The sequence below is a fragment of the Staurois parvus genome, unplaced genomic scaffold, assembly GCF_062004578.1.
Source record: "Staurois parvus isolate SC_StPar_1 unplaced genomic scaffold, SC_StPar_1.0 ptg002686l, whole genome shotgun sequence".
NCBI lineage: Eukaryota > Metazoa > Chordata > Amphibia > Anura > Ranidae > Staurois > Staurois parvus.
The window spans coordinates 659,446-674,347 of NW_028320482.1; the positions used below are offsets into that span (position 1 = coordinate 659,446).

Sequence of the window (14,902 nt, forward strand, 5' to 3'; positions counted from 1 at the left end):
ATAGTAAAAAAGGAAAAATAGTGTAATAAAAAATTTGAAAAATGTAACAAAAAAATTATTTTAACCACTTGCGGCCCTGCCACTGTAGAAATACGGCGCCAGGGCGGCACGGGCAGGCAAAACCACGTTTTTTGTAAACAGATAGAGGACGCGCACGAGGCGCGCCGCCACCCTATCTGTCCCGCCGATCACCGCCGCGGATGTCAGTCGCCGGGTCACAGCCGGTCCTTACCGGCTGTTTCCCAGTGATCGGTGTCAAACAGTGACAGACAGCACAGCTACTTCAGCCACTTCCCTGACAGCTCGAGGATGAGCTGATCAAGAAAGAAGAGTTTATCTCTCTCGATCAGCCTTGTCCCGCCCAGTACACACCCCCGCCCCCTAGTAAAACACTCCCCTCACTCAGATAACCCTTCCCTGCAAAATAAAGTTAACCCCTTCCTCCCCAGTGCCATTAGTACAGTGTCAGTGTTTTTTTTTTTGCGCTGATCACTGTATTAGTGTTTTTGGGGATGTCAGTGACCCCAAGTCAGTACCCCCCAATGTCATAATGTCCACCGCTGTCCCGCCATAAGTCGCTGGTCGCTGCCATAAGTCCCTGATCGCCGCCATAAGTCACTGATTGCCGCCATTATTAGTATAAAAAAAACCTAAAAATCCCAGTATCTTTCCCGCCATTTGTAAACACTATAACTTTCACGTAAACCAATTAATTTACACGTATTGTTTTTTTTTTTTTAGCAAAGACATGTCGCAGAATGCATTTTGGCAGAAATTTATGACTAAATTTGTTTTTTGCATTTTTTTTTACTGGACATGTTTTATAGCAAAAAGTCCAAAATATTGTTTTTTTTCCTCAAAATTGTCAGCCTTTTTTTTATAGCGCAAAAAATAAAAATGGCACAGGCGATCAAATACCACCGAAAGAAAGCTCAATTTGTGGGGAAAAAAAGGATGTAAATTTCATTTATGTACCGTATTGCATGACCGCGCAATTGTCCGTTAAACTAGCGCAGCGCTGTATAGCAGAAAAATGGTGTAAATTGCAGTATCTATACCATAGTTTGTAGACGCTATAACTTCCACACAAAGCAATCAATATACACTTATTGGGATTTTTTTTACCACAAACATGGAGCAGAATACATTTTGGCCTAAATTTATAACCAACTTTGAGTTTACTATATATTTTTTATAGCTGAAAGTAAAAAATATTGTTTTTCTTCAAAATTTTTGGCCTTTTTTTGCTTATAGCGTGAAAAATAAAAAGCGCACAGGTGATCAAATACCACCGAAAGAAAGCTCTATTTGTGTGAAAAAAAGGACGTAAATTTCGTTTGGGTGCAGCATTGCATGACCGCGCAATTATTAGTTGAATTAGTGCAGCGCCGAGTAGCAAAAAGAGGCGAGGTCATTAACCCCTTGACGCCGACGTAACACAAATATGCGGCCTCAGGGACCTGGGCTTTTTTCCGTGGCGCCACATATTTGCGTACCTGTCTTTGTGCTGGGAGCGCGCCGCTCGGCGCGCTCCCAGCACCAAGACCGCGGTGTCACTGAGAGCCCCGGGTCCCGTTCTAACGATCGGGACCCGGGACTCCCGATTCCGGGTCACGTGATCGCTGTGATAGCCTCTGATTGGCTATCACAGTGATCAATCACTGTGCAGCCCAGCCCCCTTGTTTTCTCTCTCTCTATGAATGGAGAAGAGAGATACATTGTATCTCTCGAACTCCTGACATAGAGAGAGAAAAAAAAAGTTTGTAAAAAAAAAAAAAGAAAAGATAAATAAATATTAAAAAATAAAGAAAAATACCTAGATCAAGGTTTGATCTAGTTCAGTACCAGGGTTAGTGTTTGGGTCAAGGTCAGGGTCAAAGGTCAGGGTCAAGGGCAAAGGTCAGGGTCAAAGGTCAGGATTTAAAAAAAAAATTGGTATCAGTGTCAGTTAGTGTTAATGTCAATGTCAGTGACAGTGTGTTTTATGTAAAAAAAAAAATAAAAAAAAAAGACAAAAACAAAATGCGCACTGTTGTTTCTGGGCTGTACTACGGGTACAAACAACAAATAACATACACATATATGGTATCGCTGCGATCGTCAAGAACTGGAGAATGTATTTTGGGTTGTTCTTTGGTGGTAGGTTATGGTCGTAAGAAGAAACACACAGTTAAATATAAAAAAATGATTTTTTTTACTATTTTGGCCCAGTTTTCCTTTAATAATAAAAAAAAATTAGGAGCTATCCATGACCATTTACCACCAAATGAAAGCCCAATTTGTCCTGAAAAAAACAAGGTATAATCCACCTGGATGTACAAAGTAGTTGTGACGATATGTACGGTTTTACTAACATGTCAAGTTGTCAACGTTGCAGAATTGTGCTTAGGCATTTAGATTTGTTTTACCCTTAGGCGTGAAGGGGTTAAGGGGGGTAAATCCTCTGGAGGTCAAGTGGTTAATTTTTTTTTACATGCTGTCACCAGTCAGTGTCTCTGATCACCGCAACGCCAGTTATATAATAACGATTTACTGGACTGGTGAAAAAAAATGTGATTTGCTTTTTTTTTTTTTTTATTTCTACACTTCCAAAAAATTGTAACAAAAACTTACAACCTCCAAAAGCTCACCACGCTTCTTACTAAATACCTTGGACTTTCTATTTTCCAAAAATGGGTAATATGAGGGTATTTTGACTAAATAATATCCACTAATTTGGGGTATTTTCACCGACGAAATGTAGCAGAATACATTTTGACCTAAATTTATGAAGAAATGTTATTTATTTGCAAAATTTTATAACAGAAACAAAGAAAAATCAGTTTTTTTTCCCCAAAAGTTTCGTTTTTTTATATATATATATATACTCAGTGGTGATTAAATACCACCAAAAGAAAGCTCTATTTGTGTGAAAAAGTTGATACATGTTTCATAACCGCACAATTGTCATTCAAAGTGTGACAGCACGGAAAGCTCAAAAATTGGCCTGGGCAGGAAGGGGGTGAAAGTGCCCGGTATGGAACTGGTTAAATACATGTGATGATATATGAAAAAACTTCAAATGTAAAAAAAAGCATGCACACTCAACGTCCAAGAAAACATGAACAGGCCAGGCATTACGCGAGACACAAGTGGGGCGCAGATTCTACAGACTTCAATGTTCCGAATCCACGATAACACACCAACTCCTTACCAGAAGGTGTGACCTCCAAAGTGTAAGGTCATTAACGCCTGCGTATGAAACGCGTGTCTCAATTGTCGCCAGTATTCCAGCATAGAAGCAAAAGGCAGTAGTTACTATGGGCACTTGGCCCATTTATACTCTTTATGGAGAGATATGAGACCAATAAGACCTCACATCTCTCCTCGGTAATGTAAAGCATTGGATCCAAAAAAAGCATTGATCTAGTGCTTTAAAAAAAATGGCAAGTGACATCGTTCCAGTCCTCCAAGGGCATAGAGATGAGTGGAGGCCATCTTTCCTTCACTCTTCTCTATGCCCAGCGCCAGGATCCCTCGATGGTTTCTCAGGTAAGGCTGAGAACTACTGAGTGGCGGCCGGTAGTGACGGTGGCAGCGAGGGATGGGTGGGCGGTGCGGAAGGGCTGTTTTTTTTTGGCACCTGTATCGGTGCTTTTTTTTTTTTCATTTCAGTTTTCGGCTGAAACATTTCGGCCACTGAAATTTCAGTGCATCCCTAGTAAGAAGATAAAACCAGAACAAGTATAACATGCCACTCAATAGAGCACATTTACACAGGGATAAGCATATTATATCTCAGCCTGAAATGTGGCTTTAACAAAATGGAGACCTGATCGGTGAGGAGAATTCTGGGAGGTCACATGACATCACTCTTATCTCTAGTAATAAATCACAGACCTGACCGGAGAGGTGAGCCGGATTCTGGGAGGTAACATGACATCACTCTTATCTCTAGTAATAAAACACAGACCTGACCGGAGAGGTGAGGAGGATTCTGGGAGGTCACATGACATCACTCCTATCTCTATTAATAAAACACAGACCTGACCGGAGACGTGAGGAGGATTCTGGGAGGTCACATGACATCACTCCTATCTCTATTAATAAAACACAGATCTGACCGGGGAGGTGAGGAGGATTCTGGGAGGTCACATGACATCACTCAGCTCTATTAATAAAACACAGACCTGACCGGGGAGGTGAGGAGGATTCTGGGAGGTCACATGACATCACTCCTATCTCTATTAATAAAACACAGACCTGACCGGAGAGGTGAGGAGGATTCTGGGAGGTCACATGACATCACTCCTATCTCTATTAATAAAACACAGATCTGACCGGGGAGGTGAGGAGGATTCTGGGAGGTCACATGACATCACTCAGCTCTATTAATAAAACACAGACCTGACCGGAGAGGTGAGGAGGATTCTGGGAGGTCACATGACATCACTCTTATCTCTGTTAAAAAAACACAGATCTGACTGGAGAGGCGAGGAGGATTCTGGGAGGTCACATGACATCACTCTTATCTCTGTTAAAAAAACACAGACCTGACCGGAGAGGTGAGGAGGATTCTGGGAGGTCACATGACATCACTAATCTCTATTAATAAAACACAGACCTGACCAGAGAGGTGAGGAGGATTCTGGGAGGTCACATGACATCACTCTTATCTCTATTAATAAAACACAGACCTGACCAGAGAGGTGAGGAGGATTCTGGGAATATCATTTGATGTTGCTCTTTGTGTTCAGATGTAGAGTTTTCCTCCTGTGAAGTCTGGAGATCATATGACATCACATTGCCTCCACCTCCCTCCCTGATAGAAGAGAGAAAGAAGAAGAAGATTCTAGAAGTCACCAGAGAGATCACTGAGCTGCTGACAGGAGAGGTGAGCGGTGCCGGGAATTCTGGGACATTCTCCAGTAACAGACAAGGGATGTGTCTGGATGGTGACTGTATCATTGTGTGTGTCAGGTTCCTATAAGGTGTCAGGGTGTCACTGTCTATTTCTCCATGGAGGAGTGGGAGTATTTAGAAGGACACAAGGATCTCTACAAGGACGTCATGATGGACAATCAGCCGCCCCTCACATCACCGGGTAAGAGGAGACTTTATTGTAAAGGAGAGAGCAGTACGGAGGATCCACCTAGATCCCCCATCATCTGATAAACACATAGAAACAATGGATTCAGTCAGTGTGTGTGTTTCCTACAGATGGATCCAGTCATGGGAACCCACCAGAGAGATGTCCCCGTCCTCTGTATTCCCGGGATTCCACACAGGAAGGTCACACCATCCCTCACCATCATCAGGTTTATCAGGAACAATTATTGGTAGCTGTGATTTTTAAAGAGGAGGATAAGGAGTATGGAGTGATGGAGGAGTTTTCAGAAGGACACAAGGATATGATGGAGCCACCTAATACCAGGAACCCACCAGAGAGATGTCCCCGTCCTCTGTATTCCCGGGGTTCCACACAAGAAGATCACACCATCCCTCCCCATCATCAGGTAGATGAGTGACAATTATTGGTAGTTGTGATTTATACACAGCATGTTTGTTACAATGAATGTTTTATTATATATTCAGAGTGGAATCCTCGGGGATGATAATATTGTTAAAGAAGAGTATAAAGGAGAGGATGAAGAGTTTGGAATAATGAAGCATCTTACTGAAGGACACAATGTTCTCTACAAGGACATCATGATGGAGCCATCAAGTAACAGGAACCCACCAGAGAGATGTCCCCGTCCTCTGTATTCCCGGGATTCCACACAGGAAGGTCACACCATCCCTCACCATCATCAGGTAGATGAGGAACAATCACTGTTTAGATCTGTACAAAAGCATTTTTGTTTCAATTAATGTTTTATGAAATATTCAGAGTAGAAACCTCAGGGATTATAATATTGTTATCAAAGCAGATTTTAAGGAGGAGGATGAAGAGTGCGGAGTAATGAAGCATCTAGAACATGACTGGATTTTTTTTGACATGTCACAATATTAAAGCGTATATTTTACAGATGATATTTTAATTATGGTTTTTATCTTGGTTTAGGGTGAAGATCTGATGAAAACTGAGGTGAAAGCAGAAGAAGAAGAGGCGTATGTGAGGGATGATCAGCAGTCTATGGAGGAGGATGGAATAACGGGGACATTTATAGAGGAGGACACTCCTACAGAGATCAGCACAGGTGGGTCATGAACACTAAATCCATTCCTCCACCCATACTGCTCACTGATTGGTCTAAAGGAGGGAAGGACAGGGCATTATCATCCTGTAATACCCTGGTCAATTTTCTGAGCTGGAATGTGCTTTTAGTTGGACAAGATATGGATTTCTTGTACATTGAACTTCACCCCCTTTATGTATGTAGTAGCCTCTAGTGTACATAGTTGGTTTAGTATAGTTATAGGCTTGCTGGGAGCCAGGATATAGTTAGAGAGTTTATTTCAGGTCAAGGCTGGAGGGCTCTATAGGACAGCTGTCTGGTACTTCACCCTGCTCTAAAAGCTTGGAGAAGCTTCTAGAACTCAGTAGGTGGAGGCAAGGAGGGGCTGGTCTGCAAATTCATGGGAGTCTGACCAATCCAGGCAGGAGGCCTGGCAGTGTGGCAGACTGGCCCATTTATATGAGAGAGCCTGGCCAGCAAGAGGGAAGTCAGGTGGAAGGTTGAGGTGCTGCTGTGTAGCCTGGGAGGGGGCCCCGGACAAAGGGGTTCTGCCTCCAGGCTGGAGGTTGGAAGAAGTAGAAAAGCTGAAAGAGGAAGCTTCACTGCCCTACAGTCCACCGACAGACTGGAAAAGAACCAGCCCAGCAGATGGTCTGAAAACAATCCTATCCATAGCTGTAGAGGACAGTATGAGTCGCTCTGCACCCCCAGGGCCTATAAGGGGGAATTCTGCCAAATGCAAGTTCATGGGAAGTCTTCAGGGCACAGTTTATTGCTTACCCAATCTCTGGCCTTGGGTAAAAATACCATGGCCAGGTGGGCTAGTATTGTTTTCTACTAAGGGGACTGAGAGCCCCTACAAGTTGCGACTTTGCTAAAACTCTACTTGGGGGGGGGGGGGGGGCATCGGACTCCTAGGAGGGGATTACTTTGCTAAAGACTGTTGTTGTTTCAGAGGGAATACAGTCAAGTATCTGTTGTGGCAGTCTGCCAGGGAGGGACGTTGTCCTCATTTTTGTTGTTCTGTGACTCAAGCTGGGCATCCCATGAACCTTTTTCCCTATCCAAGTTGAAACCCCTAATAAGTACAAAAACAAAAAAACAAGCCCATGGACTGTTTTTTTTTGTGTGTCTAGATACAAGTTGGAAAATGCCTGGCCATGCAGGAAAATGGGGGGACTCAAAACCAGCATCTCCCAAGAGGGTAGCACTACATGTTTATCTTTATGAAGCGGCTTAATAATCTGATAATCTCTTGCTACATTTTTGTAAATGTCTATTTTTGCTCAGCACTGTGACACAGGAAACAAACTGCCTTCTTCAGCCTGAATTGCACCTTGCAGGTAGAAGGGGTAAAACTACTATATACTCCATGTTGTACATTACATATTCCTGACCCTTGCACTATATACTCTATGTTATATATTACATAGATTAATTAAGTAGATTAAAACTGATACAGGAAATCACTTCATCCCGAAGGGGGAAAAAGACCTCAAAGCTAGGTCACCGACACACCAATAGTTGATAGGGTGGGGTCTTCAAAAACCAAACACAGACCAAAAATTATTTGGAGACCAAATGGATACCCTAGAGAAGAGGTTTAAAGAGAGAATCAACTGCGGTGTAGCAAAGTAAGCAGCTTTATTGAGATCAATACAGGTAATAAGGCGAAATGGCCAACAGTCCTCCATTCCCCATTAAAATAAGGTGAGATAATGTTATCTCCTTAAAACCCGCCCAATGCTAGTCCCATGGATGGTGCACTATATACTCTATGTTGCACATTACACACTCCTGACCCCTGCACTATATACTCTATGTTGTACATTATACACTCCTGACCCCTGCACTATATACTCTATGTTGTATATTACATACTCCTGACCCCTGCACAATATGCTCTATGTTGTACATTACATACTTCTGACCCCTGCACTATATACGCTATGTTGTACTTTACATACTCCTGACTTCTGCTCTCCCCCTCCCCCCACTGCTATATATACACATAATATGGATTCTCTTTTGTTACACCCATTTCCTACCAGCTGGACATTTTATATCGGATGATGTGATTGGAGCACAGACTTTTACATGGTGATAATAATGTGGTAACATCCTCCAACTTTGGACCCTTAAACAGAAAGTGATAATGAGGGCGGAGTCAATACCCCAATGATGGTGGTCTTCAGGATCATTGGACTTTTTAATATATTTATAAATGATATAGGGTCTGGGATTAAAAATATAATTTCAGTCTTTGCAGATGACACCAAGCTGTGCCGTGGAATAACGTCCTTACAGGATGTCTCCAACTTACAAGTCAAACTCAATGCTCTGTGTAATTGGGGGACTATGGGGCCAATGAGATTTAATGTTGATAAATGTAAGTTTCTGCACTTGGGGGCTAAGAATATGCATGCATCATACATACTAGGGGGGTACAACTGGAGGAATCAATCGTGGAGAAGGATCTGGGGGGTCAATGGTGGAGAAGGATCTGGGGGGTCTATGGTGGAGAAGGATCTGAGGGTTCTGGTAGATCACAAGCTTAATAATGGCAGCAATGCCAAGCTGCGGGTTCTAAAGAGAGCAAAATCCTCTCTTGTATTAGGAGAGGAATAGACTCCAGAGAGAGAGATATCACCCTCCCCTGGTACAAATCATTAGTAAGACCTCATCTGGAATATTCAGTTCAGTTTTGGGCTCCAATTCACATAAAGAACATTGGGGAACTGGAGAAAGTACAGAGAAGGGGAACCAAACTGATACGAGGCATGGAGGAGATCAGCTATGAGGAAAGATTAGAGGGACTGAATTTATTCTCTACTGAGAAGAGGAGATTAAGGGAGGATATGATCACCATGTATAATACATAAGGGGGGATATGATCACCATGTATAATACATAAGGGGGGATATGATCACCATGTATAATACATAAGGGGGGATATGATCACCATGTATAATACATAAGGGGGGATATGATCACCATGTATAATACATAAGGGGGGATATGATCTCCATGTATAATACATAAGGGGGGATATGATCTCCATGTATAATACATAAGGGGGATATGATCTCCATGTATAATACATAAGGGGGGATATGATCTCCATGTATAATACATAAGGGGGGATATGATCTCCATGTATAATACATAAGGGGGGATATGATCTCCATGTATAATACATAAGGGGGGATTTGATCACCATGTATAATACATAAGGGGGATATGATCTCCATGTATAATACATAAGGGGGGATATGATCTCCATGTATAATACATAAGGGGGATATGATCTCCATGTATAATACATAAGGGGGGATATGATCTCCATGTATAATACATAAGGGGGGATATGATCTCCATGTATAATACATAAGGGGGGATATGATCACCATGTATAATACATAAGGGGGGATATGATCTCCATGTATAATACATAAGGGGGGATATGATCACCATGTATAATACATAAGGGGGGTATGATCTCCATGTATAATACATAAGGGGGGATATGATCACCATGTATAATACATAAGGGGGGATATGATCTCCATGTATAATACATAAGGGGGGGATATGATCTCCATGTATAATACATAAGGGGGGATATGATCTCCATGTATAATACATAAGGGGGGATATGATCTCCATGTATAATACATAAGGGGGGATATGATCACCATGTATAATACATAAGGGGGGATATGATCACCATGTATAATACATAAGGGGGGATATGATCTCCATGTATAATACATAAGGGGGATATGATCTCCATGTATAATACATAAGGGGGGATATGATCTCCATGTATAATACATAAGGGGGGGATATGATCTCCATGTATAATACATAAGGGGGGATATGATCTCCATGTATAGTACATAAGGGGGGATATGATCTCCATGTATAATACATAAGGGGGATATAATCTCCATGTATAATACATAAGGGGGGATATGATCACCATGTATAATACATAAGGGGGGATATGATCTCCATGTATAATACATAAGGGGGATATGATCTCCATGTATAATACATAAGGGGGGATATGATCTCCATGTATAATACATAAGGGGGGATATGATCTCGATGTATAATACATAAGGGGGGATATGATCTCCATGTATAATACATAAGGGGGATATGATCTCCATGTATAATTCATAAGGGGGGATATGATCTCCATGTATAATACATAAGGGAGGATATGATCTCCATGTATAATACATAAGGGGGGATATGATCTCCATGTATAATACATAAGGGGGGATATGATCTCCATGTATAATACATAAGGGGGGATATGATCTCCATGTATAATACATAAGGGGGGATATGATCTCCATGTATAATACATAAGGGGGGATATGATCTCCATGTATAATACATAAGGGGGGATATGATCTCCATGTATAATACATAAAGGGGGATATGATCTCCATGTATAATACATAAGAGGGGATATGATCTCCATGTATAATACATAAGGGAGGATATGATCTCCATGTATAATACATAAGGGGGGATATGATCACCATGTATAATACATAAGGGGGGATATGATCACCATGTATAATACATAAGGGGGGATATGATCTCCATGTATAATACATAAGGGGGATATGATCTCCATGTATAATACATAAGGGGGGATATGATCTCCATGTATAATACATAAGGGGGGGATATGATCTCCATGTATAATACATAAGGGGGGATATGATCTCCATGTATAGTACATAAGGGGGGATATGATCTCCATGTATAATACATAAGGGGGATATAATCTCCATGTATAATACATAAGGGGGGATATGATCACCATGTATAATACATAAGGGGGGATATGATCTCCATGTATAATACATAAGGGGGATATGATCTCCATGTATAATACATAAGGGGGGATATGATCTCCATGTATAATACATAAGGGGGGATATGATCTCGATGTATAATACATAAGGGGGGATATGATCTCCATGTATAATACATAAGGGGGATATGATCTCCATGTATAATTCATAAGGGGGGATATGATCTCCATGTATAATACATAAGGGAGGATATGATCTCCATGTATAATACATAAGGGGGGATATGATCTCCATGTATAATACATAAGGGGGGATATGATCTCCATGTATAATACATAAGGGGGGATATGATCTCCATGTATAATACATAAGGGGGGATATGATCTCCATGTATAATACATAAGGGGGGATATGATCTCCATGTATAATACATAAGGGGGGATATGATCTCCATGTATAATACATAAAGGGGGATATGATCTCCATGTATAATACATAAGGGAGGATATGATCTCCATGTATAATACATAAGGGGGGATATGATCTCCATGTATAATACATAAGGGGGGGATATGATCTCCATGTATAATACATAAGGGGGATATGATCTCCATGTATAATACATAAGGGGGGATATGATCTCCATGTATAATACATAAGGGAGGATATGATCTCCATGTATAATACATAAGGGGGGATATGATCTCCATGTATAATACATAAGGGGGGATATGATCTCCATGTATAATACATAAGGGGGGATATGATCTCCATGTATAATACATAAGGGGGGATATGATCTCCATGTATAAATACATCAGTGGTTCATATAGTGAACTCGGTATAGAGTTATTCACCCTGAGGTCATCACAGAGGATAAGGGGGCGCTCTTTACGTCTGCTGAAAAAGAAATGTAATCTCCAAAGATGGAAAGGTTTCTTCACAGTAAGAGCTGTGAGAATGTGGAATAGACTCCCTCAAGAGTTGGTTGTGGCCAGCTCAGTGGATTGCTTCAAAAAAGTCCTGGATTATTTCTTGGATACACAGAATATAACTGGATATAACATTTTTAGGAAAAGTTGATCCAGGGAATATCCGATTGCCTCTCGGGGGATCAGGAAGGAATTTTTTTCCCAGCAGGAGCAAATTTGATCGTGCTTTGCTGGGTTTTTTTTCCTTCCTCTGGATCAACTGTGGGTGTAGGATTATAACTTTTTTTTTTTTTCTGTGGTTGAACTGGATGGACTTTTGTCTTTTTTCAGCTGGACTAACTATGTAACTATGTAAGGATCAGTCCAGTCTTCATCTTGGTTGTTCTCCCCCCATCCTCACTCTCTGACCTCTGGTGGGGCTCAGCCCCGCTGTTCTTCATGACTAAATCATGGACTAAATAAGGAAGTGCAGTACTTCTTGTGTTGGGAAGATGGCGATGAGTGATAGAGGGGGTGGGGACCCTCGTCCTATAATCCCCTCATCACTGTCCCTCCTATAAAAGACAGTTCTGGTTGTTTCCTCACTCTCTGACTAAGGTCCATGAATAAAGAAATGACCTGGTAGGAGATCAGAGGAGCCATTTCCTAGTTCCCTTGAGGGTGGAATTGTAAGCTCCTCAGAGACCAAGCTGCCTGATGTGGGTGGAGTCCTGGTTTGAGGGAACCAATCAGCTCCTGTCTATTAATCCTCTTTGTCTTTGTATTTTAGTCCATGGCCGGGAGATGAGGAAAACCTCCGAGGATTGTCTCACTTTGTCTCCAGACTGGAAAGTAGAAGATGAGGACATGACACAGTATAGTCCAGGAGAAAACCCGGCTCCCTTCAATGTCCATCCGGCACCACCCAGTGTAGATGGACCATCAGATTCCTCGTATCCTGAGGAACCTCAGACTGTGCAGGACCGGGCCGGCCTTCCAACAGAGAAGAGCTTCTCCTGTACTGAGTGTGGGAAGGGTTTCAATTTTAAATCTGCTCTTTATGTGCATAAAAGATCTCACACAGGTGAGAAGCCGTATTCCTGCCCTGAATGCGGGAAATGTTTTTCAGATAGGTCCAGTTTTTATAAACATCTGAGATTGCACACAGGTGAGAAGCCGTATTCCTGTTCTGAGTGCGGGAAATGTTTTGTTCAAAAATCACAACTTGTCACACATCAGAGGTCTCACACAGGGGAGAAGCCATTTTCCTGTCCTATGTGCGGGAAATGTTTTTCAGACAAGTCACATCTTAACAGACATGAGAGACTACACATGGGAGAAAAGCCGTATTCCTGTCCTGAGTGTGGGAAATGTTTTGCATACAAGTCACATGTTAGAAGACATGAGAGACTGCACACGGGGGAAAAACCTTATTCTTGTCTTGAGTGCGGGAAATGTTTTTCAGAGAAATCACATCTATACAGACATCAGAGTTTGCAAACTGGTGAGAAAACATATTCCTGTTCTGAGTGCGGGAAATGTTTTCTACAAAAATCTGAACTTGTCAAACATCAAAGGTATCACACGGGAGAAAAGCCATATTCCTGTCCTGAGTGCGGGAAAAGTTTTCCAGAAAAGTCACATTTATACAGACATCAGAGATTGCACACAGGTGAGAAACCTTATTCCTGTTCTGAATGTGGGAAATGTTTTCTACAAAAATCAGAGCTTGTCGCACATCAGAGATCTCACACGGGGGAGAAACCGTATTCCTGCCCTGAGTGCGGGAAATGTTTTTCACAAAAGTCCAATCTTTCCAGGCATCAGAGACTGCACACAGGTGAAAAAGCCACCTTCCTGTCCTGAGTGAGGGAAATGTTCCTCATTGAATTCCTGTCTTCCTGTACATCAGGGGTCCCACACAACCCTGGAGGTGTATTAGTGCCTTGAGTGTGGGAAATGTCTTCTAGATGATTGTTGCTGAACATCCCAGCTCTCATGTGGGGAAGAAGCACACCCTGATATACACCTCAGATATACTCCATGGCTGATCTTCACTATGGAAGAAACAGTTCATAAGGAGATCAGAGGTCATCAAAGACATGGATGAAGTGTGGGACCGGGTTGGCCATTGATATCAGGAGAAGAATAAAAATGGAGTCATCACCTTTCATTGGCTGAGTACATTTTGTGTTGTGAGCGTTCGCAGATACTTGGAGGTCTATTTGAAAAAAAAAAAGTTGAGCGAATCTGACAAATATTCGTCCAGTCATGATAAAAAGAGACAGGGTTTAGTTTCATGAAGTGATTTCCTATATTCATTGGCTCCATCTATTGGCCATAATGCAGTATTGCTCTATTTTTTCTGATGGAAGTATTTCAGGAAAAATACATCATTATGGCCCCTGGACGTAGCTAACGATTATAGGAAATCTGCGTTTTTATAGAATGATGGTACCATAAATTCTGGCTCCCTGATGTGTGACTGGGCCAGGACACATGGGACCATACACAGACCTCAAGAGGCCGCGCAAGATTCTGGTCAACTCAGTGGAGTTCCCGACAGATGAAACTTAATGATCAGCCTTTTACCCCTCCTTCGTAGGATCACATGGGTGCATGGGACACTTCTCTGGTTTTAATTTTGTCTCAGCGAAGTATTCCTACAATTGTTTTTTCCTTCAATTCTATTAGAGATGCTTGAAGAAGGTGGGGCAAGGCTGCCGCCAATCCCTGTTTGCACCCATACGGGAGAGAAAGCTGACTCTGACTCTGTTCCCCACAGGGGCGGACTGACCATTTGGAAACTCGGGCACTGCCCGAGGGCCCGGGGTCAGTAGAGGGCCCCATGAGATGCCCCTGGTACCTTTTTCATAGGCTTTTTTAAATTTGGGCAAGGACACAGGGGCCCCATGATCCCCTATTGCCTGGGGGCCCCATGAGTTGTCAGTCCGCCCCTGGTTCCCCATATTCATTTTGCCTGGTAAGTTTGTTA

At 42.1% G+C, this 14,902-nt stretch overlaps 1 protein-coding gene across 1 annotated transcript; it reads left to right on the top strand.

Moving 5' to 3' along the window:
- The first annotated feature begins 4,740 nt into the window (after nucleotides 1–4,740).
- Nucleotides 4,741–14,080, top strand: LOC149429889 (uncharacterized). The gene is made up of 6 exons (XM_089666355.1): nucleotides 4,741–4,873; nucleotides 4,960–5,083; nucleotides 5,200–5,495; nucleotides 5,575–5,793; nucleotides 6,044–6,172; nucleotides 12,703–14,080. Exons 2-6 carry the CDS (start codon nucleotides 4,999–5,001, stop codon nucleotides 13,771–13,773), a joined length of 1,800 nt encoding a protein of 599 aa, XP_089522481.1. The 5' UTR covers nucleotides 4,741–4,873; nucleotides 4,960–4,998; the 3' UTR covers nucleotides 13,774–14,080.
- Nucleotides 14,081–14,902: the final 822 nt, after the last annotated feature.